The sequence below is a fragment of the Rhinatrema bivittatum genome, chromosome 6, assembly GCF_901001135.1.
Source record: "Rhinatrema bivittatum chromosome 6, aRhiBiv1.1, whole genome shotgun sequence".
NCBI classification, from domain to species: domain Eukaryota; kingdom Metazoa; phylum Chordata; class Amphibia; order Gymnophiona; family Rhinatrematidae; genus Rhinatrema; species Rhinatrema bivittatum.
Window position 1 is genome coordinate 298,372,770 of NC_042620.1, and position 21,102 is coordinate 298,393,871.

General features: G+C 45.8%; 1 protein-coding gene across 2 annotated transcripts in view; it reads left to right on the top strand.

Moving 5' to 3' along the window:
* Positions 1-21,102, top strand: part of PCDH19 (protocadherin 19) — a 258,988-nt gene that overhangs the window by 111,477 nt on the left and 126,409 nt on the right. For both annotated transcript variants that reach the window (XM_029607436.1, XM_029607437.1), the window contains exon 3: positions 15,637-15,695. In XM_029607436.1, the coding sequence (XP_029463296.1) occupies positions 15,637-15,695 (59 nt within the window). The remainder of the gene's footprint in view (positions 1-15,636; positions 15,696-21,102) is intronic.

Sequence of the window (21,102 nt, forward strand, 5' to 3'; positions counted from 1 at the left end):
CAATCTGCTTGATCTCTGGCTTTCCCTTCAATTTGGGAAACATTTTGTGACGACTGTCAGAGAAATGTACTTGGATATATACATAATCATATTAGGCTCCTATATTTAAAATGATAAGTTTGCAATATTATTACATTCTTCTGTGCAAAGTGTATGCAAGGGAAGGACCCCCAAATCCTTCCCAGCTTGCCGTGGCTCCTTATTGTTACTGCTGTATTACTGTAGCATTTCACATGCAGTATAAAAATGCTGAAATGGAAGAATAAGTAGACAGATGCTTTCAAGTATTTGAGCTCACAGGAGTTAAAGAAAAAAAAAACAAAACAAGGTAACAAAGCGTAAGAGCAGTGTTCCTCCGGGGAGTTTGGGGATATCATGGAGCCTGGGATTTTTTAATCCTGTTACTTGTTGGCGCTGATACTTTAGCAGGTGATGGTGCAATCTGTGAAGTATCCTTTCACTTGAGAGCCCCTGGGAGGATAGGACTGAAGCATTGCAGCTGTGCTGTTTCCTCCTCTAGAAGAATACATCGACACGTCTTCACTTTCCTACGAGATTGTTAAGAACAACGGGAAAAGACGGCAAAGACCATAAGGCAGATCCAGGCTGCCCAGTTACCCCTTCCCGCTACAGTACCACCAAGTCCATCCGACCGCTGCTTTTATCTTATTTTCTCACAACTAAGGATCCTCTGTTTATCCCCTGCTCTTTTTTTTTTTTTGTGGAATTCCAGTAGTTTTTGCTCCACCACCTTCTCTAGGAGGCTTTTTCATTTATCACTTCCCTCCCCCGGGAAGAAATATCTCCTTATGTTGCTCCTCAGCCTGCCCCCCATTGGAGCTTTGTATTTTGACCCTTCTTTCTAGATCTCCATTACCACTGAAAACTGCCCCCCCCCCCCCCCTTGGGCATTATTCATGGTTTTGGAGTATTTTAATATCCCCCCTCATACCCCCTTGCTCCCTCTTTTCCCCTGCAGTGTTCTTATTTAGGGCCTTACATTTCATTTTATAGGATTTACGAGCTAGGCCCATAGCTATTTATTCACTTTGGGTAGATGCACATACAAATTCCCTCTTCCCCAGCATCTAGCACCCAACCTCTCAGCTCATGCATACCCACGTACGAGATCTCGGGGTGTTACTAGACAACCGCTTAAACCTCAAGAAAATGATCAACACCACAACCAAAGATTGTTTCTACAGGCTTCAAGTCCTAAAAAGACTCAAACCCCTACTTTTTTTCCACGACTTCAGAACAGTCCTGCAAGCCTTGATATTTGCTAAAATCGACTACTGCAGTGCACTCCTCTTGGGACTCCCCAGCTCTACCACCAAGCCGCTACAGTTGATACAGAACGCTGCCGCAAGAATCTTGACTAACACCAACCGGGGAGAACACATATCTCCCATCCTACGTAACCTACACTGGCTCCCAGTGAAGTACAGAATCCTCCACAAATCACTCACTTTAATCCACAAAGTCATCTACAATCACTTGCATCTGGACCTCGAATTCCCCCTCAATCTCCACCTCACCAACAGACCGACTAGAGAAATATATAAAGGAACCCTACAGACCCCACCTACAAAAGCCACACGCCTCATCTCAACTAAAGACCGATCCTTTTCAACAGCAGGCCCAACTATCTGGAACGACATCCCAGCTGACCTCAGAATGGAGCCCTGCCTACCAACATTCAAGAAAAAACTTAAGACCTGGCTTTTCCGCCAAGCCTTCTCAGATACCCATGACACACAATAGTCGACAGAACTTCCTTTAGGAGCAATGGATTTCCATTTTACCCCTAAGCCCAGAATAAGAGCCTCCTGACTGCTCTGTTTATTCTAATAATTTCTCCGCTATCTCTAGCCTTTCCTTCCTTCCAGCAGTCTATGCCTCCAAGTTTAATTTCCCTGTTAAATGTAACTTTGCTTTTTCATGTTCAACCTTTTGTTTTTGGTTACTGTTCTTGGTTCAGTTCCCCTATTCGATGTGAACCGACCTGATATGGTCTCCACCATGAAGGTCGGTATAGAAAAGTGTTAAATAAATAAATTGTATGATGGGAGTACAGTGTTCTACTCACCGCTTGGAGCAGGTTATCCCATGCCTTCTAAGGCAGCCTAATGCTGTCATATCCCCTGCTGTTCTGGGCTGTCACTGCCGCTCCGTGCAAGTCACCCAAGTGGTTCCTTACCATCCTCTTTCCTCCGGGAATCCTTTGGGTTTTTAGGAATCACATGGACCATTTTTGTCTCCACCACTTCTTCTGGGCCTTCTCTTGGCCGTGTCTCCTTAGTCTCTGTCCCTGTGGCGACATGGCCACCAGAGTTCTTGCCCTAGTCTGAGAGAGGGGAGGAAACGCTTACGCGTCTGCAGAAATGCCAGGGTTTCAGCTCACTCCTTGCGTCACACCCTCACATGCTCATCACACCAGCAGCAGCATGCGTTTGGGGACTAGCGGGAGGCTAACACAATTTTGTGGAAATGGTGGTGAGAAGAAACCCCCTGAAACAGGAAGAACTTGGCAGGCTGGTGTAAATTGCTTTGTTTTTGGAGGCAACACGCCGGGCTGTGTTAAGGAGACTCACATAAATTCCTCTGGCAGAATGGGTAGTTAAGGCTGTCAGTGAGCATTTCAGCTGTCAACACTGGCGGGTTATTTTTAGTGTAGGCTCACAGTTTTGAGGGCATTGCTGAATCAGATTTCTCTCAAAGCCTCCTCTGAACCATTGTGCATGTCAATAGGGGGCTGTTTTCTCTTCGAGGTGGGGGGGGGGAGTTAGGGGGCTGGCCTTCCTTGCATTGTTTTGCAGCTTTCAGTCAGCAGTGACAGCAAAGATCTGTCCACTAGAAATGCCAGAGTTATTCAATTACCCTTCCCCTCTCTGAATTTTATTTTATCCTGAAGGTGAATGAAGTTTCTGAAGCGTTTGAAAGATGGGCCTCTTCTATCATGGATCTATTCAGTGCTATGAATAGAGGAGCTGCTTTCCTGATTATCATCTTGATAAGGCTGTATTAGTATTAACCTGATGGCACTGTTAAAAAAAAAAAAAAAATCCTTTCTAGGGTACCAGGGTTCAGAGTTTAACAAGTTACTGCTTTAATGGACATAACATTACCCTTCTGGTGCATTAAGCCTCCCCACTGTGTGTTTTCTTCACTTGCTGAGTTGACCAGTACAAGTACCCATCATAAAATTTCATACAATAAAACTCTTCTCATGTACATCTCATCTGCACAGTACCCAACCTTCATGTATATGGCCCACAGAGCCTTTTAGCACTTGCAATGATTTGAATTTATAAAAGCAGGAAGGGGCCATGAATATCGCCAGGCGACTGGAAAGTCCGAGCATGCGGCTGCATCAGTCCTGTGCGTAGGTGCTCACTGACCGCTTTGAGTCACCATCTCTAACACGCTATGCTGCAGTATGGAGCGCTACAGGGCTAATATCCCAAATGTTAGTACCCAGGCAAAACATACGAGTTACTGCTTATATCAGTGGTTTGGACCCTGGTGTATATGGTGTGTGTTTAAACCACCTGTCTACAAAGACCAGCTTTTCATACTTCATACTATGTCTCAATTGATAGTCTCCACATCTGCTTTGTATCAGAGAAGGCAATAATTTAGAATTCCAGTAGGCAATCCTGATGTCCAGGAGACTTTTATGGGCAGATGGGCAAAGTTCCTGGTTGGCTGCGGGAATGTTTGAGCTGTTTGCAGCACCAAACCTTCCTTATTTGCCAGACAGAAGAACTAATTAATCAAGATTTAAATCTTGGCGCACTTAAAAACCCAAATGCAAAAGCGCGTTAGGCTGCACAGGACTTCACTAAAGAAAATAACAAAATGTGGAGAACCTTTGTATAGCAGCATCAAGTGTCTGGTGGAATTGGGAGGGTTTAAAACTTGACCTTGTTAATCTTTCTAATGATCAGGAGAAACAGGTTAAAATTTTAATAGTGCGTATAGTACCTGACGATCCTGATTAGAAAACAGTGTATTAGTCCACAGTGTTACTGGAGCTCCTGTCCCACCTCGAACTGTAAACTACTATTTTTTTTGTGGAAAAACATTTTGCTCTCTTTTTACTGAGAGGACCTTGGCAAGGATCAGTAACCTTGCGGAAGAGAGTTAGAGATAGCCCATCCTATCTTGCAGGACTGTCTTATTAACCACAAGCTATGTATTCTACCACCTGTTTGGAACCGGTCAGTTTGAGGAGATACAGTCCACCAGTTAAGGGACTCAGGTGGTTCCCATGTCAGCTGATTACCCATTCCCGCCTACCTCAGTTGAGATCTGCAGACTCGCAGTGCAACGATGTCCAGCTGCCCTAGGCGGTGATGATGTCATGTCATCACGTTGTCTCTTTCTCTCCTTGCTTTGTCATGGGATCAGAACTTCTGAATCTGAAAGTGAGTTTCATGGATCCCTTCACCTCCACTCCCCACCCTAACTCCACCCAAAAAAGAGGAAGTCCACTAAACTATTGAGTTTAGCTTGTAGAATGAAATGGTATCAGAGAGAGAATAACAAGATGTCATAAGAAAAAGGGAGAAGGTAGTATAGGGGGTTCGTACCGCTCCCTATTTTGCAGGAAGCCGATCATTCCGTGTGCCTCTGTAAAAGATTGGCTGAGTGGTTTTATATATTACATCATAGGACACAATATAGGAAAAGAAAAACTTAATTTACCCAATATGATAGATATATAGTATATAATCAGCAAAGAAGAGTATCACACAGCAGCACAGCAATATTGCATAAATCAATACAAGTAAATAAGATTGTAATAATACAGATAGAAATAAGGAAAGAATTTATACAGAGAATACTCTAAACATAGGTCTTCCTGGCTATGGAATAATGTATTCTCAGAAATGAAAGACTTAGAAGCTTGGGAATTCCATAAACCAACTGTTCGTTCTCTGTCTGTGGCTCACTCAATGACTCACCATTGCACACAGCTTTATATATCTTATTTGCTCTGACTTTAGTCCAGGGTCTGCAAATTAGGGGTTTCTATTTGCACCCATAGCTCTAACATCTGGAGTTGTTAAGCTATAGCAATTAAAACTCATAGTTACAGTGAGATTTATGACTCTTGCTATGGCTGATAGGGAAATATCCTCTACTAGTCTCCTGAATGCAGGCTCTCATCAATGTTATCTCTTAGAAAAACAAATGTTACAGGAACCAAATGTCTCTTGACTTCTACCTTATCAGCTCATCAGTAACAGCCAGAAACAGTGTGCCTGAGTCAGTATCTCAGGCTTTAATAATTCTTATGCTTAAACTATGCTTATAAATTCTTCATGGATCCACAATCATCTACACAGACCAACTCTCAAATGAACTCATAACCTTAATTCTCAACCTAACTAACCTCCCTCCACATTCAACCTTATATCTGCAGAGACTTACTTGGTTATGTTTATTATTGTAATTATAACATGTTATGATATCTCAAAACCCATTTGTTAAAATTTATTCACTTTGTAAACCGTTATGATGGCTTCCCGAATAACGGTATATAAAACTCTTCAAATAAATAAATAAATAAATAAAATAAATGCTAAGCTATGTGTAATGTACATATTGATCCACATTTATCAATTATTGGGGATTGTTTTGATCCATAGCTAGCCCCACTTTTGCATTACAGTGTCTTCCGGGGAATCCAACTCCCTAAAATAATCTCAATAGAGCCTCCTAGCCGTGTTTCAAGATGAAGTCTAGATTGCTGGAATATATTGGATGTGACAGAGAATGCACAAGGTAGTTTTCCAAGCCTGAGTCAAAGATTCCTTGGCAAATTGTGCATTGCACCGTTTAAAATCAGTTTCACTTAGGAGGTCCCCTTGTTCTCCCCGTAATCCAAGTTCTGCCTCTGTTCAAGCCCTTCCCAGCATATTTGTGATGCATATTGGTGCTTGTCACACACAGACTCCTCTGCCTACCTCAGTTTTTCTTGCCCTTTGAACCTGGAGACCATCAGAAGATAGAGAGAGCGAGCCAGGCGCTAAGTAGGATGTTTTTGAATTCTTGAGCCCTGAAAGCATCTGCACAAATAGCAACAGTGGCCATTCAGGGAGCTAATAACAATAGAGCTGCTCTCTGCTAAGCTCTGCGCCCTGTCTGTGTGCCTATGTAGCAAGGGAAAGCTGAAAGTATCTTAAATGTGCTGCTGAACTTGTTCACGTTGCACATCCCTTCTCTTCCACAAATAACTATGGAAAACTAATAAGGACCTCAGTTGCCAAGGCTCATTCCCATCTCCCAGAGAGGATTAAATGGTGAAGGGGCTGACGGATATATTTCTTTGTGTCAGGGAACCTTCCTGTAATGACCTGGAAAACACATAGTGGTGTGCAGTAACAGCACAGGAGCTTTGCTGCATCAGGAAAGCGCAGTCAGTTGTTAGGTAACCTATGACAGGACAAAAAGAAATAAAACACTGCAGTTAATAAGTGTTCAATATGTATAGGGCTTCTGATCCTAGGGGTTTATGAATTGCAAATGTAAGGGTTTCTTTTTCAGGCAATAAGGTGCATTTGGCAGGTACTAAAAATAGGTGTTTATCAGGGTTTTCACTGCACAAGTTAAACTGCTTGGCACATTTTTAGGTGATTTAAATTTAATAAGCTGCATATCAATTTATCTTAAAATATTTACATGCTGTGTTGCATGGTGTGTCTATGTAGCTAGGGTGGGGGTGGCAGGGAGTATGTATGTGCCTCAGTGGAAAGGGGTTAAGAATGTGGAGGCATGGAGGTGGCAGGGTGTGTTTGCGTGTGTGGCTAGAGGGAGTGGCAGGGTGTGTGTGTGGCTGGAGGAGATGGAAGTAGGGGTGGTAGAGATGTGGCATACTGTTTGTGGCTAATGGCAGGCTGTATATGTGTGGCTTCTGGGCTGGTGGCAGGCAGAGTATCCTCTCACCCATGCATTATGTGTATGTGAGAGAGGATACACAGTATCATTCTCACACAAACACTCCCTCTCTCTCATACACACACCCATGCTTTCACATACATACTTCCTCTGTCTCACATACACAGGCTCCCTCTTCCTTACACACACACACACACACACATAGGCTCTCTCTCTCTTTCACACAACCTCTCTCTCTCACACACGCACGCACCCTTGCACATAGGCTCGCTCACATACACACATACCCACAGACTTTCTCTATCACACATGCATATGCACACAGGCTTACTCACGCACATACACATAGACACACACACACACACACACATTGACAAAGGCACTCATGCACACACACACACACACACACACACAGGCTTTCTCTCATACACATACACAACACAGGCTCTCACACAGGCACACAGGCTATCTCTCTTTCTCACACACACATGCACACAGACTAACTCTCTCTCACACACACGTACACTCTCAAGGCTTCTCCCTCTCTTCTCTATAGTGGGATGGAGTCAGCTGCATCCCTCATGGGCCTCTCTTTGGGCCATGGCAGCACGAGGTCTACTGCAGCCCCGCCGGGGCTCTCTTTAGGCCCATTCTGATGATGTCATCCTGCTGTTGCAGGATGCCTCTTCTTGACTGCAGCAGCTGGATGATGTCATCAGAGGGCCTCCACAGTAGGCTTATTTTTTCAGGTTTTTCTGGTTAAAACCAAAAAACACAATTGCCCCATCGGGGGGGTGTTTTATTGGAGTTTTTCGGTTTTAACCGAAAATCAGAAGCTCTAAATATGTATGACAATCACTTTAGATAGACGGTCTACAATATATAAGATCACAAATATAATTATTGCCGTTAGAACAGCCATATAGGCGTGTCTCGCTTCTGTGCTAGTTTATATGATACAGAGTTGTAGATGAAGTCTTTTTCGTTTTTTTTTCCTTTTGGGGTGCAGCTGGGAGGAGTGCTGTGAACCAGATGGAAAGATTTTCCTAAACGTGTTGTTCCCAGGATCTGCATCCTCTCCCCCTCCCCCAGGGCTTTCAGGAATGTTAATCCCTGTGTTTTGTTACATTCCAGCAGGCTTTGTAGGGTCTGGCACCTGCTGCACCCTCCTCCCCCCGGCTCATCAGGCTTGTGAAAGAGAGCTCTGGCCCCTTTGACACCGTGTGCAGCCCTTATTAAGGAGTGTATAACGGGGAGGAATGTGCCGGACAAAGGCACAAGCGCGGCCGTTCCACTGAATTATGGCCTGCCCTCATCTTTTATGGGACTGGTTTTCTAACTTCGGTCCTCGGCGCTTCATACTTCTCAATCAGCTGTGCCCTTAGACAGGTGAGGGTTTGGGTTATTAATTTAAGAGGCAGACAATTGCGCCGCACGTATGATATATTTGGCGGCTGATGGGCTTAGGAAAAGGTTCTCTCCTTGGGCAGCTTTCTCCACCGAGGCCTGGCTGCAGGAATCTGGGCTGCAGGAACTGCAGGGAGTGGCAGGCCCGTGCTGTAAATCTTCCCCTGGAATCTGCAGGCAGTAATGACTGGGTGAAAGTAATAACCGAGCTGCGCCGAGCACAACTGCACCTTCACACACACACACACACACACACACACACACACACACACACAAACACACACACAAACACACACACACAAACACAAACACACACACACACAAACACACACACACACACACAAACACACACACACACAAACACACACACACAAACACACACACACACAAACACACACAAACACACACACACACACACAAACACACACACAAACACACACACACAAACACACACAAACACACACACACACACACACACAAACACACACACACACAAACACACACACACACACACACACAAACACACACACACACACACACACTGCCCCCCCTTCCCCAACGCCCTCAGCTTCAGCCGCCTAGCACACTCCTCACGGGGGAGCCTGCAGTTTGTTAAATCAGGTATTGCATTTCAGGAAAAGGTCACTTTTAACCAGTGCTGCTCCGGCTTTATTGTCTTGCCGCACCAATATACCGTCCGTGGCGCCAGCCCGTGTGTTGTCGTCAGATTAATTGCTGTACCAATTCGGTATCCACCACCAGCATCTCTGATTCTCCCAGCAGTTGTCTCTCTCCCTTTCCCTCAGGTTCTTTGCAGTATTTATTGCCACACTAAAAATGCTAATTTTGCTTTTAAGTGGTACCAGCTGTACAAATAAAATGCAGGAATTATTTATCTTGAAAATAGGAAATTAATGTGTTAAGCTAGCAATATTTTAAAGTGAGTAACCTCGAGATGGAACAAGATGCTGCTGAATTATTGGGATATAGCAAGTATATGTAGCAGGAATGTGCAAGAGACATTTTGCTGGGCTGATCAGCTGCATCATGACATCAGTGTGCACCTGTCTTCTGCTGGGGATTTTGCTACTTTTAGATATATTATGGGCCCTCTGTATGAAGCATTTTCCCCAGACACATAATGGAGAAAACCTTTAGTACATAGGCCCCATGGGGGCAGCCTGAGAATCCAGCTCTACAGTATGCAATACACATCTAGCTATTCTGATCACAGGCCGTGCGCTGCCAAATACTTCTGTTCAAATTAGGGTCAACTACCATGTTTCAATACAAGCTTACTACAAGCTTTTTCTGTTAATGAATCTTATGCAATCAAGTGAAGCGAATCTAGAGATGGAGAATTAAATAAAGGAGGCCGAACAGGCTTCTGTGTTTTATCAGGTTCCTGAGGGCTCTGTTTCCTTGGCCCCCCAAGGTTTTGTGCTGCAGAGTCTAAATTCTTCGGGCATCTTAAAATCCAAGTTTCTGGAATTTGATTCCATAATTTATTATTATTTTTTAATCAGTTTGTCAAAATAAACTTTAGAAAGTCACAAAGAAAACCAGCAAAGAAGTTGGATAGAGCTTAAAAGGTCAGGCGAAGGGCCTTGATGTGGGCAAAGTCTGGCTTGTGAGACCTGGAAGCTGGCAGATTGTGAGGACGTCTCATCTCCACCACCTACTCTGTTGAATTTCAATGTAACTCTGTTTTTGGCGAGCCAGGAAGTGACCTGCCTTTTTCTAAATCTCTATTCAAATAGAAATAATTTCAAGGTGACTAAATGGGACTAGGACTTTTGACAGAGCATGCCCTCCTAAGCCTGAAAGATGGCGGGCACAACAATGAAAGTTAGCCGCTACTCATTAATGTGTGCAGGAGATACCAAGATGACAATAGGGGCCTGCTTTGCTAAGCTTTTTTTTTCCTCTGTAGACATCGAATGGGGAGAAAAAGCCTTAGTAAATCAGGCCCTAAGCAAGAAGCCTAGGTCCAGTAGGGCTATAGAAATGCTAAGTAGTTGTAATAGTAACACTGCCAGGAAATGATGTGATAGAAGAGTGACCAGGCGCAGATTTAGCTGACATTACTTTGGTTACCTCCTGTGCAACTGCGCAGTGGAGCTGGGATTATATCTTTGCTAACTTTTTTTTATTTGAACGGCATTGGTGCTTCGCAGTCACATAGCAGGTGAACGCTTGAGAAGCCCCCGTGTTAAAAGAGCTCGCTCTGGGCCTGATCCACTAAGGCAAGAAATTCTGTGCACGGTTTTTTAAACCTGTGCCGAAAAAAACCCCCAAAATGAAACTCCTGATGCAATAAGCAAATGCTACGCTGACGTATTTGGAAGTTAAAACAGTGCGCAAACCCAAGTTAAAATGTGCGCTCAGGCTTTGCCGTAGGCTGATAGCACATTTTAACTGGGGGGAGGGAGGAGGAGGAGTTTATACGCATAGTTTCCTCCAAACTTAAAATAACCTCTGTGCTCACTCCTCTTCTTGCATGCAACCGTGGCCATGGCTTCGGTTGGCTCTCAAATCATCTTTCGAGCGCAGAAACGATGATTTGCGAGCCGAAAGAAGCGGCTGTCGCGGCTGCAGGATATTTTTGTACCGCCTTCCAGGTTTCCTCAAAGCTATGGGAAAAGTAGCCATGGCAGCTGCCTAAGCCCTCGGGCCCGTGGCAGGGGGGCAAGGCTAGCTCCTGGCTGGCGGGCTAAGCCCCCCCCCACCCCCCCTGGCCTGGGGAGGGGAGCAAGACAGAGCACTGCAGGAAAAGAAAGCATAGGGCCGAGGAAAAGTCACCTTCCCCTCCCTTTTATGCTTGTTTTCTGCACCTGAAATCGGATCTATGCGCGCAAAAACTGTTTACAGCACTGAAAACATTTTTTTTTTTGTGCACACAAGTCCTATTTTCTGCACAAAGCATGCTTTCTGCACACGAGCCCTCACACCCGAACTCCAGCTTTTGCTGATAGACTGCCGTTAGCCCTGGAAGCTTCACTTCCCTTCTGACGAGTTACGCTAGCTCCCCTCTCTGCACCGGGGGCAGTAACTCATGCCGTCTTTAACGTGGGATTTCTGCACGAGAGGGCGCCAGCCCGCATGCACCGTTTTGTGCTCAGAACTCCTTGCTGCAGGATAGTTAATGCACAAAAAAAACGCGCGCGTAGCTGTGGGTTAAACTGTGCGTCCTGCGAGCGCACCTTCACCGCGTCGGCCCCGTATTCAGTTGAGAGAGTACCGCTGTGGCTGTTGGATCAGCCCGCCTGCCTGTACATAGAGGCCCGCGCAATAAAGTGCGCCCAGCCTAGCGCAGAGGTGAACGGGTGGTTGGACGCGTGTCTTGGACGCGCATCCATAACCCCCGGTGCGGTAAGGGGATCAGCGCCTCCAAAACCGCCTGTCCAAACAAAGGCGTGGCTAATAGTGCTCATCACATGTAAATGCCACGAGGAACGAGGCCATTGGCTATTACCCCACAATGCAAAAAGAAAGCACTTTTTTAACCCGTCAAATTTTACACCTGCCCCAGAACAGGCATAAACTCTTGCCGCCCATCAAGGGGTCTGCTTAAAAACAAAAAAAAAATACTGCTTTTCCATGGTTCCTCCTACCTAAGATCGTCGCGATACAAGTAGGAGGAACCGCAGAAAGCAGCGTCCTGAAAAAAAAATAGCTGGGCGCACAATACACACACACACACAGAATTACATGCTGCGAGCCGGTAAACTGGCTGCTGCGGAATAAAAGACGCCTGCAAACTGAGCGCCCGTTTTTGGTAACCCGCCCAGAGCCAGGTCTCCCGGGCGCCCGATGCCCAGGGCACGCTAGGGACGCACAGTTTAACACTAGCGTGTCGTGTTTTGGCGCGGCAGCTCATTTCCGTATTGCATCGTGCGCCCGGGAGAGTTGGATGTGCGCGCATTAAAAACCGGGCAGCCCGTTTGGACGCACGTTCTTTTACGCGCACTTTATTGCATTTGGTCCAATAGATATCGTTTCGTTCGACTAACTGAATTCATCTCGGACTGGCATCCTCTCTTCATCAGCGCAGTTACACTGGGTTTAAATAGTACAGAGTCGTCTGGGTCATTACAGCTCAGTAAAGGGAAAGGCGGTTGGGTTGGGGGTGTGAGATGACTGACAGTAAAAACCTTGCAGTTCAAAGGGCCTATATCTGGTAACAGATGAGAAAGCCAATGTCCTTACTATGTCCTATGACCCTTATTTCTACAACCTAAAAAGAAAGAGAGAGAGAGAGAGAGAAAGGGAATGAAAGCAAAAAAAAACAAAACAACCCAGAAGAGGTTTGCTTATGGTCCCAAGATAAGAGTGACAGACTGAGCCATGGCAGCTTCCCTGGGGGCCAGCAACAGTAAGAGGCTTATGAAAATTCGCTTTTTGTTGACTTATGTGGGAACAAATATTTTGTTTTCCCTATGGCCTGAGAACAGTTCTTGGAGGCAGGTGTGGAATTCGAACCTGGACCCACAGTTCTGGGCTCTTCCCTGGAGGATGCATTGCCAACTCGGATCATTTAGATGCAATTTGTAGGATCTTTTCTTGTTCTGTGCTGTCAAAATTGAAATATTTTGGAGGATTCTGACTTGTAGGGATGGATAAACAAAAGAAAATCCAGCGGTCAGAAAGTTTTGAATATAATGACCTATTTGCAAGGGATGTATTTAATGATCTAAAATCCCGGTCACTTGTGCAGTAATGTTTCTTGCTAGCCGTGCTGCAGAGCGAGAATGCTTCTTGAATGCTGTTCGATATAATAACATACAGCAAAAGCAGTGCCCCACAATCCAACAGGAGACTGACAACTACCTGCCTGCATTTACATATCCATGCAATAAATATTTTAACATGTTAATTATACTCTGGTAATAAAACACCTTTCCATTTCCTGTCAGGTTTGAAATTGGTTACACCTGGGAATTAAAAGCAATTAGTTTTGGAGCAGGCTGCGGTCACATTGTTTCTCCCCTGGAAATTGTTCTGTGGTCACCCGTGGACCTGCTATCTATTTTCTGCGTGGTGCTGCTGAGAGGAAGCCTGGCAGTGCCCCATGTGTTCAGCTGCTTGAGAAGAGAGCACAGTTTTTAAAGAGGCAATGTTTCACTTTGCAGCCCAGGCACTGTATTTTCTCTTGTCATTTTCCAACTGGGTGACTTCTGCTCAGAACCAAAAATCCCTGCAGTGGTATCTCTTTCTTTCCCCGCGGTTTGTGTTTGCTCTCTGTGTTATAGCTTGCCTGGGTTAAAACAGCAGCAGTCATACTAGCGAGGGTCCTCAGAATGCTAGGTTGTCCCTTTCTGCTTTCTTTTGTCAGTGGTTTTGTTTTGCTCTTTTTCCTAGGGGTTTTTTTTGTTTGTTTTTTAATCTAATATTTTTTTCCCTTATATTTTTTTTCTTTTAAGTGCAGCATTCTATTCACTGTATTATTCCTGGAGCCTTTGTAGGTTGTGATACCTTTTTGAAAGGACCAGCTGGAAAGGATGTTGTAGTGCATGAGCTTTGGAGAACCGTATACGTGACATTCGAAGAAGGGACTTCGGCTTCTACAAAATTCATGCATTACAACATTTTTTTTGGGGGGGGGCTTGGAACTTTCAAAGGTATGACAACCTACTAATACTACTTTTGTGTGGGTGTCGGGGAAGCAGGGGGAGGTTAAGGGCAATGCAGGAGCTCTGGGTTCCTGTTTATAATCTACACTTCAGCTACTTAATATTTTCAGACTTTTCATGGGTGATGTCTCCAGGAGACCGGATGACAATCCACACCCCAATTTGTGTAGATTCATTGCCTTGGGAGCACCTGACGTAGGAGAAGCTTTCAAGAATTTTGCACACTTCTGCTTTCTCAGCAGTGAGTTCAATGCAGAACTTGAAGGAGGAATCTTATTGATGGGGTCATTTGAACTGTTTTAAGAATTGATTTTTTTTTTTTTTTTTGCTTTAACATTTGTTTTTGTATTCTGGCTCTGCGGGTACATTAAACTGGATGTACCATTCCATTTTCTTCTAGCCAGCTTTTGTGTTATTTTTCACTTGCTAAAGTCCTTTTGTCAAAGGTGCTGTACAAGCAAAACGCAGATCACAATACAGGTCTTCTTGTGACAAATCAATTGCCATATGCTTTTTTTTTTTTTTAAACAACCAGAGGCGTAGTCTTCTTTGGCAGTGGTGCTAATGTCCCTATTGAGGGTCGGGTAGCAGGGCATTAACCTCCCCTCATTCTGGAGCAAAAGGTCAAAAAGAAGGAGGTGTCCTCACTTCATAGCTCAGACCTGATGTTTCATCTGAGCCAAAGGGTCAAGAAGGTTTCTGTACAGTGACAGGGCGGCATATGGGCAAACTTGGACTCCTGCCACCCGTCCCTTCCTGGTTCTGCTGCCCGCTACTAGCATTCAGGTCAATTGAAATTGCCTTTTCTTTACAAAAACACTATTTTTAAGGAAATAAGTTTCGGATTTCTGTGATAAACTCCAGTCAGCTGTGAAATAGACTTCTTGAAAGACCACTCATTGAAAAGTTGGGTTCTTTACTGTCTGACAGTGGGAGCGTATATACCATATATTCACACAATTTGTGCATCTGCCTCTGGGAAAATTAAGCACTTCCGCGCTTCCCCTTACGACGGGGGGAGCAGTTTTCTCTTTGATTTCTGCCTGAAACGTTATAAAACGCACAATAATTAAAGTTTCCTGCCCGTATGTTTGCATCTCCCATGAGCCACCTGTTCCTGATGCGGCTGCATACCCTGCACTAGCAGACGTGACTGGAAAAGCGTGCAGATGTTTTAGTGAAAGAGCTGTTTCCTTGCCAACAGTTTTGCCAGCGACGGCATTCTGTGGCAGGACAGTGGCGCAGGGCAGCAGGATGCCTCTGCCGAGAGAGCCTGCAAGTTACAAGTGTGAAAATCCAGAGCCGTGCGCCTACCAGAGCAAGGGGGGGGGAACAAGTAAAGCTTTTAACAGTTGCTGGAAGTTATTAAAATAGAAGAGGCAACTGCGAACCCCGGGTCATATTTCCTCCCCCATCTCATTCTGATGGTGTGTTTTCTCTTAACATAACCTTTCCTGGCCATGTCTGGTGTGTGTGTGTGTGTGTGTGTGCGCTGCTCTGGATTGTCCTTTCAAGGCTGGTGCTCTGCTTGATAACTTGGCCCTTTGGGTTGGTGGCCCCGGCTTCGGGTTCCTGTACAGAACCTGGCAGGGTGAGGAGGGCTCCACTGTACGTACAATATTGCAGCTCTCTCTTCTGTGCATCAGAGATGCCTGTGCCTAACCTGTTCCCCCTCTGTCTTCCTTTCCAGACTGAAAACTACTCATTTGATTCCAACTATGTGAACAGCAGAGCACATCTGATAAAAAGGTACATGCTTTCTTTTCCTTCTGTATTCTTCGCTTCACATAGAGGGGGTGTTCATTCTGACGTAAAGTCTTACTCCTTTCTAGATTCTCTATTCCAGTAGTTTAAAGATTAAAAAAAACCCCCAGAACCCAGCGAGGTTTGCCATGCTTCCAGTTCTGTTAAAGGATGCATTTCGCTTGTCCTCCGGGAAGTATCATGCATGGACTTGGTGCTAGCTCTGGGAGCTCGGTACCTTGACAGCTTTAATTGGCATTGTTTATTCTGTTGGAATGCGTGATAATACAGCGCTGCCCCTCATTTTAGGAATGCATTGTGTGCTTATGGACTGCGTTTGGCAGAGCTACAGGGAAGAGAGAGAGAGAGTAAAAAAAAAAAGAGGAGAGCGACAAAGACAGAGAGCGCATTTCTCACAGTATGGAGTGAAATGAACAGGTTTCAGGTGCCAGTGCTAGTCTCCTGCTCGCTGTGCAGCTGGTACACAGCTCAGGGACTTCCTTCGGTCCTTTATGTGTTTGAAAATTATGCAAATGTGCATCAAATCCCACCTAATTTCCTAGGATAAGAATCCCCCCCTCCTCCACCCCGTTGTCATCCTCACTAGAGTAAAACCAAATATGTTTTTGCTGCTTCTGGGCGGGGTTTGGGTAAGACTTAGCTTGCCATTAAAGCTCATCCTCCTGCACCCCCTCACACTCCTTAAATAAGGCTAGACGCTAGGCAGGGGTGGTTTCTTATTACTGGTTTGCGGTGTGTGCAGGATGCAGGTAATTGTAATGCAGATTACGCTGGCTCCCTACAAAGTGCTTCAGTAAATGGTCTCCACCCTACAGCTCCCTTAAAAAGCATTCATTTGCTTTCCAGTAGACAAAGGAAGCAATTTGGTTTCATTCAGCTCTTTCATGCCAAGGGTATCCTTTAAAAGCTTTGCAGCCCTTGATAAGCGGCTGCCATGAAAGGCTAAGGAGGAAAGGTTAATAAAACCACAGAGAGAGTAGATTAGGGCCTGTAGGGAGGTGGGTACAAGGAGGGGAGAAGACTTTTTTTTGTACCTTCCTGTCCTAATGGAGCAAATGGTCACATTAGGGGTGATACCACAGTTGATTTCTCTGCGTTTGGTTTTAAAAGAGTCGAAGGAGCAAGGATGCCATACAAGCAGCTGCGTTCAGTTTATAATTTCAGAACGAAGCTTAGAATGTAAAAGCTGTGCGTGAGGTTAAGTAGTCAGAAATATAGTTGAAAGAGCTTGCTTTGCTGCCAGGAGCATCCATTTTGTCCTAGCAACAGCAGAGCAGTTAGTAAAATGGCAAGGGCCCCCCTGTTCCCCACCATGGAAAAGGTTTCATGATGCCTGTGTCCTGCTGCTGCTTTCCACAGATCTAGTGCGCCTCCGTTAAGGCGGTGCGCAAGCTCACAATCCACTGAGAGTAAGGAGAAAAAAAATATAATGACATCGATAAACACCAACCCAACTGTTATAGGAAACAGGTTAATCCGGTCCAGGATTTAACCCTGATGCATGCATGGATTCTCCCATTGATTTCCCTAAGAAGGACCAATCCGCCTGCGGGATGCAGGGCCCACACGCTGTATCTTTGGCAGCCCTTTGCCACATTTATGTTTTAGGTTTACCTGTGGCCAGTGTTCCCTCTTAATTTTTGAAAGGCTATGACGTTAACGTTTAAATGGGTGCATAGGTGCACACATACATGGGTATATGGGCCTGCGGCCAGATACGCGACAATTTTCTGTCCTGCGCGCATGTTATAAAATAGCCCTGGTGCGCATGTACGTGCTCTTAATTGTAAGCTTGTGCCTGCACAACAGCGCAAGTCAGCGTTGGGATGTGCAAGTGAGGGAATTATTTATAAGAGATGTGCATCCAGCCCATGTCCAGTTTTACCAGTCCATCCACCAGTTTGCCCAGTCTAGAGCTAAGTTCTCCAAACCCTCCTGGTTCTTTAGCTTGCACTCTCCTCCCAGTTAACCCAGATCCCTGAGACCCTGCAGAGATGTCTGGAAATAGTTTTATTAAGACTTGCATATCCTCCAGAGCAAAAATCATTTTGTGCTGAAATATACCTGGGCAGGAGCCGAGGCACATAGCTGCGTGCACACATATCTCTTGGCCCCCGCCCACATTCTGCCCCCTCTTTCCCCAATGCGAGATACTTGCTTATCGGTACTTGTGCACGCAGGTGGGCAGGTTATGAAATCAGCTGGACGCGCATGTGTGCGCGCGCGCCTGTTTCCCGATCTTGGTGTGCATGCGGTTTCTAAAATTCACCTTTGCGTGCGCATTTCCTTTTGTGCAACTTTGTATAAGCCGAGTTCAAATTTGTGTGCCACGAGCCAGTCGCAGCCAAATAGTATTGGGATTTCTTGTGCGCCCTAAGTTTGGCCCACTTGCGCGGGGCTCACGCATGTGCCCACGGCTCAGAGGGAACAGTGCCTGTGGCACTGTTCTGTTCTTCAGCAGCCTCCTTCCACGTTTAGCTGACGGGTCTGAAATAGATCCTGAAGATGAGCAAAACTACAAGCCCATTCATCTAGTACTGAGGTAGCCAGGCCTTGATTAGTCTGTTTCTTGTGGCATGGAGCCAGTTCTTTAATCCCCAAAGAAATAGGCCAGATGTAGCATTTGGTACATTTGACCTTGTAAGCAGTTAAATATGAAGCACACAAATGAGTGCTGCAGTAGAGTAGAGCAGCATCGTGTCAGTTAGAGAAAATAAGAGAAATGTTAACAAGAAATTGCCCACACAATAAATAACAATACTTTTATGATTCAACGTTTTTATTAAACACTGGCAAATACAAAGGTAATCACAGTTTACAACAACAGAATACATTTCAAACTCACAGATTCCAAAAAGCTACATTTAAAAGGCTTGTTCTGCCTTTGTTGTCTGTTTTGTTTTTTTTTTTTCTTTTCATCCTGTTCTAATTTCATTGTCATCTTCTCATTCTTTTCACTCCTCTTCCTGGGTTTCCTTTCCATTTTCATTCCTTCTATGTTGGTACTCACCTTTCTCTCTTTCTTCCTCCCATCTGCCTCTGGCTTATTTCTCTTTCATCTCCCTTTTCGCCATCTCTTCTTTCCTCCTGTCGCTTCGCTTCTCTCTCTCCATTCTCGCTCTTCCATGACTCTTCCTCCATTTTCATTTCTCCAGTTTCCCCTTCCTCCCACCCTCTCTCTCTCTCTCATTCCGTCTCCCTGACTTTCTTCCCCATCCCAGCCCAGTTTACTCTCCATTTTGCTTCCCATCTGCCAACAGATTGCTCTGGCTCTCCTCTCACTCCCAGACCTGCATTTCTCCCCCATGGTGTCCACGCACTCCCTCTCTGCAGTGTCTTCTCCATCCATAGGCCCTGCGATGCCTGTGCAGTGAGGAGAGACTGCACAGGAGTCTCTCAGATCCCAGGCCTGGGGTCTGCACACACTCACCACTAGGGATGCCAAGTTTTCCATAGACCAGGACTGGTCACTTGAGGACCGGGTGGGGCTGGGGTGGGAGAATGGTACCCCCTGATTTGCATAAATGTTAGATCCTGCCAGTGAACTGCCTAAGCATTTTGTCTATGTATCTGCAGAAGCACTGGGAGCTGAGGGCTGGGCTGTGCAATCACAGCACGGGAAAGGAGGCAGGGATTCAGCACAGCTCTCCTCCCATAGGCTCCGACCTGCCTTTCTCTTCCTCTAACTAAGGCTGTGGGGAAAAAGGAGGATCCACCTGCAAAACCAGACGTTTAGCGCCCGGTCAGTACCTCTGACTGGACCTGGCTGTCTGGTCCAGAACTACTCAGCACACAGTGCTCTTTCCATGAGGGCTGCATTGCATGCTCCCTCCTTGTGATGGGAACGGACCCTGTAGCGGGTGCTTCCTGTGTTCTGAAGGAAAGAGCCACAGAGAGGACAAAGAGAAAGGGGCTGAAGGGCTGCTGCATAGACAGTCTGCACTCTGGGTATTTTTTTGTCCCCTTTGGCCTGGCTGATTTCTCCTGCATTTTTTTTTTTTTTTTTTTTAACTTCCATCTCATTCAAAACCAGCCCCCTGTGGGACTGCGGCTCCATGAGCCATCGCTTCACGGGATTTTGTTTTCCCCCTCTTCTTTAGTCCAGTCGTAGTGGCGACATTCTTCGGCCAGATTTTATGCACTAGGTATTGGGACTCCCCTATGGCCCAGGGCTGTGAATGCTGCCTCCCAGTATCCCCCAGCTCCAGCTGACCCAGGGAGCGGAAGGCCTGACCTTAGGCACTGCGCAGCACTGCCCGCTCCGCCAGGCTCCCTGGGGGTTCACGTTTGCTTTTCCTTTGCTCCCTAACGCTAATGGCGGAGCCCTGCCTGCCCTCTCCTCCTTCATTCTGGCATCAGCACCGCTGCAGTGTGCTGGTGAAGGTCGGAGATGTAACAAATGGTCTGGCAGACCTGGGCTGTGTGCAAGTCTAAAAATTCATTCTTCATTCTAGTAGGTACTTTCAACTGACTGGAGTGATTTTCCCCTTTGAGGCCCAAGCAAGTCCCTAAAATATGCATTTTCAAAGGCCATGTTTTCCGTAGCTACAGAATGGGAGAAAGCCTGCGCGAAACGGATCCCTAAAGACCAAAAGTGACGCTCTCCACGTTTGCGCAGTATGACATTGCACCCGGCACTGGATTTCCTGTTAGGTACAGTTGGCAGTGCCGAGGAGTGCCCGCACCATGCAAGGCGACCCAGGTTAAAGGTGGCACAATCCTCCCCCTCATCCCTCCTGTCAGCGCTGAAAAGTTTTGGCTTTGGGGATGCAGGAGATGTGAATCTGACCCTGATTGTACCTTTTTTGGTCTTTGGGCTTTCATATTTTGCCAGCTGTGTTACTGAAATACTCCAACACAAATTCCTGGGGGGATTCTGCACACAGAAATTAAAACTTCTGCAAAATTCTGCATATTTTATATTGGTGGAAATAGCACAATATAAATCACAGTCTTTTAAGTACTTAATTTAAAATGTAATACAGAAAACGTATTACTCAAAGATGCAGAATTGTAAATGTTTTTGTGCAGAGGTCCACTAGGAGTAGACTGTAGGAGTGGATCACAAGGCTGTCCCGCCACGCTCCGTGGCCTAACCCCTTTCATTCTACCCCCCTCAGGCCCATCGTTCTCCTTTATCACTCCCCTCCTCCACCAGCCCCAGACTCAACTCCTTCCACTCTATCTCCACCCCTTCAACCCCCAGCTTTTTAGCCCTCTGCATTCTACCTCCCGGGTTGAACCTCTATGCTCTGCTCTCCTCCATGGACCTGACCCCCCTCCATACTGTCTGCCCCCCCCCCCTCTCCTGGAACTGACTCCCTCTGCTCTCTTTCTCTTCCCTGACCCCCTCCAGGCCCTCCATCTTCTTTCTGACTCCCTGCACTCTCTA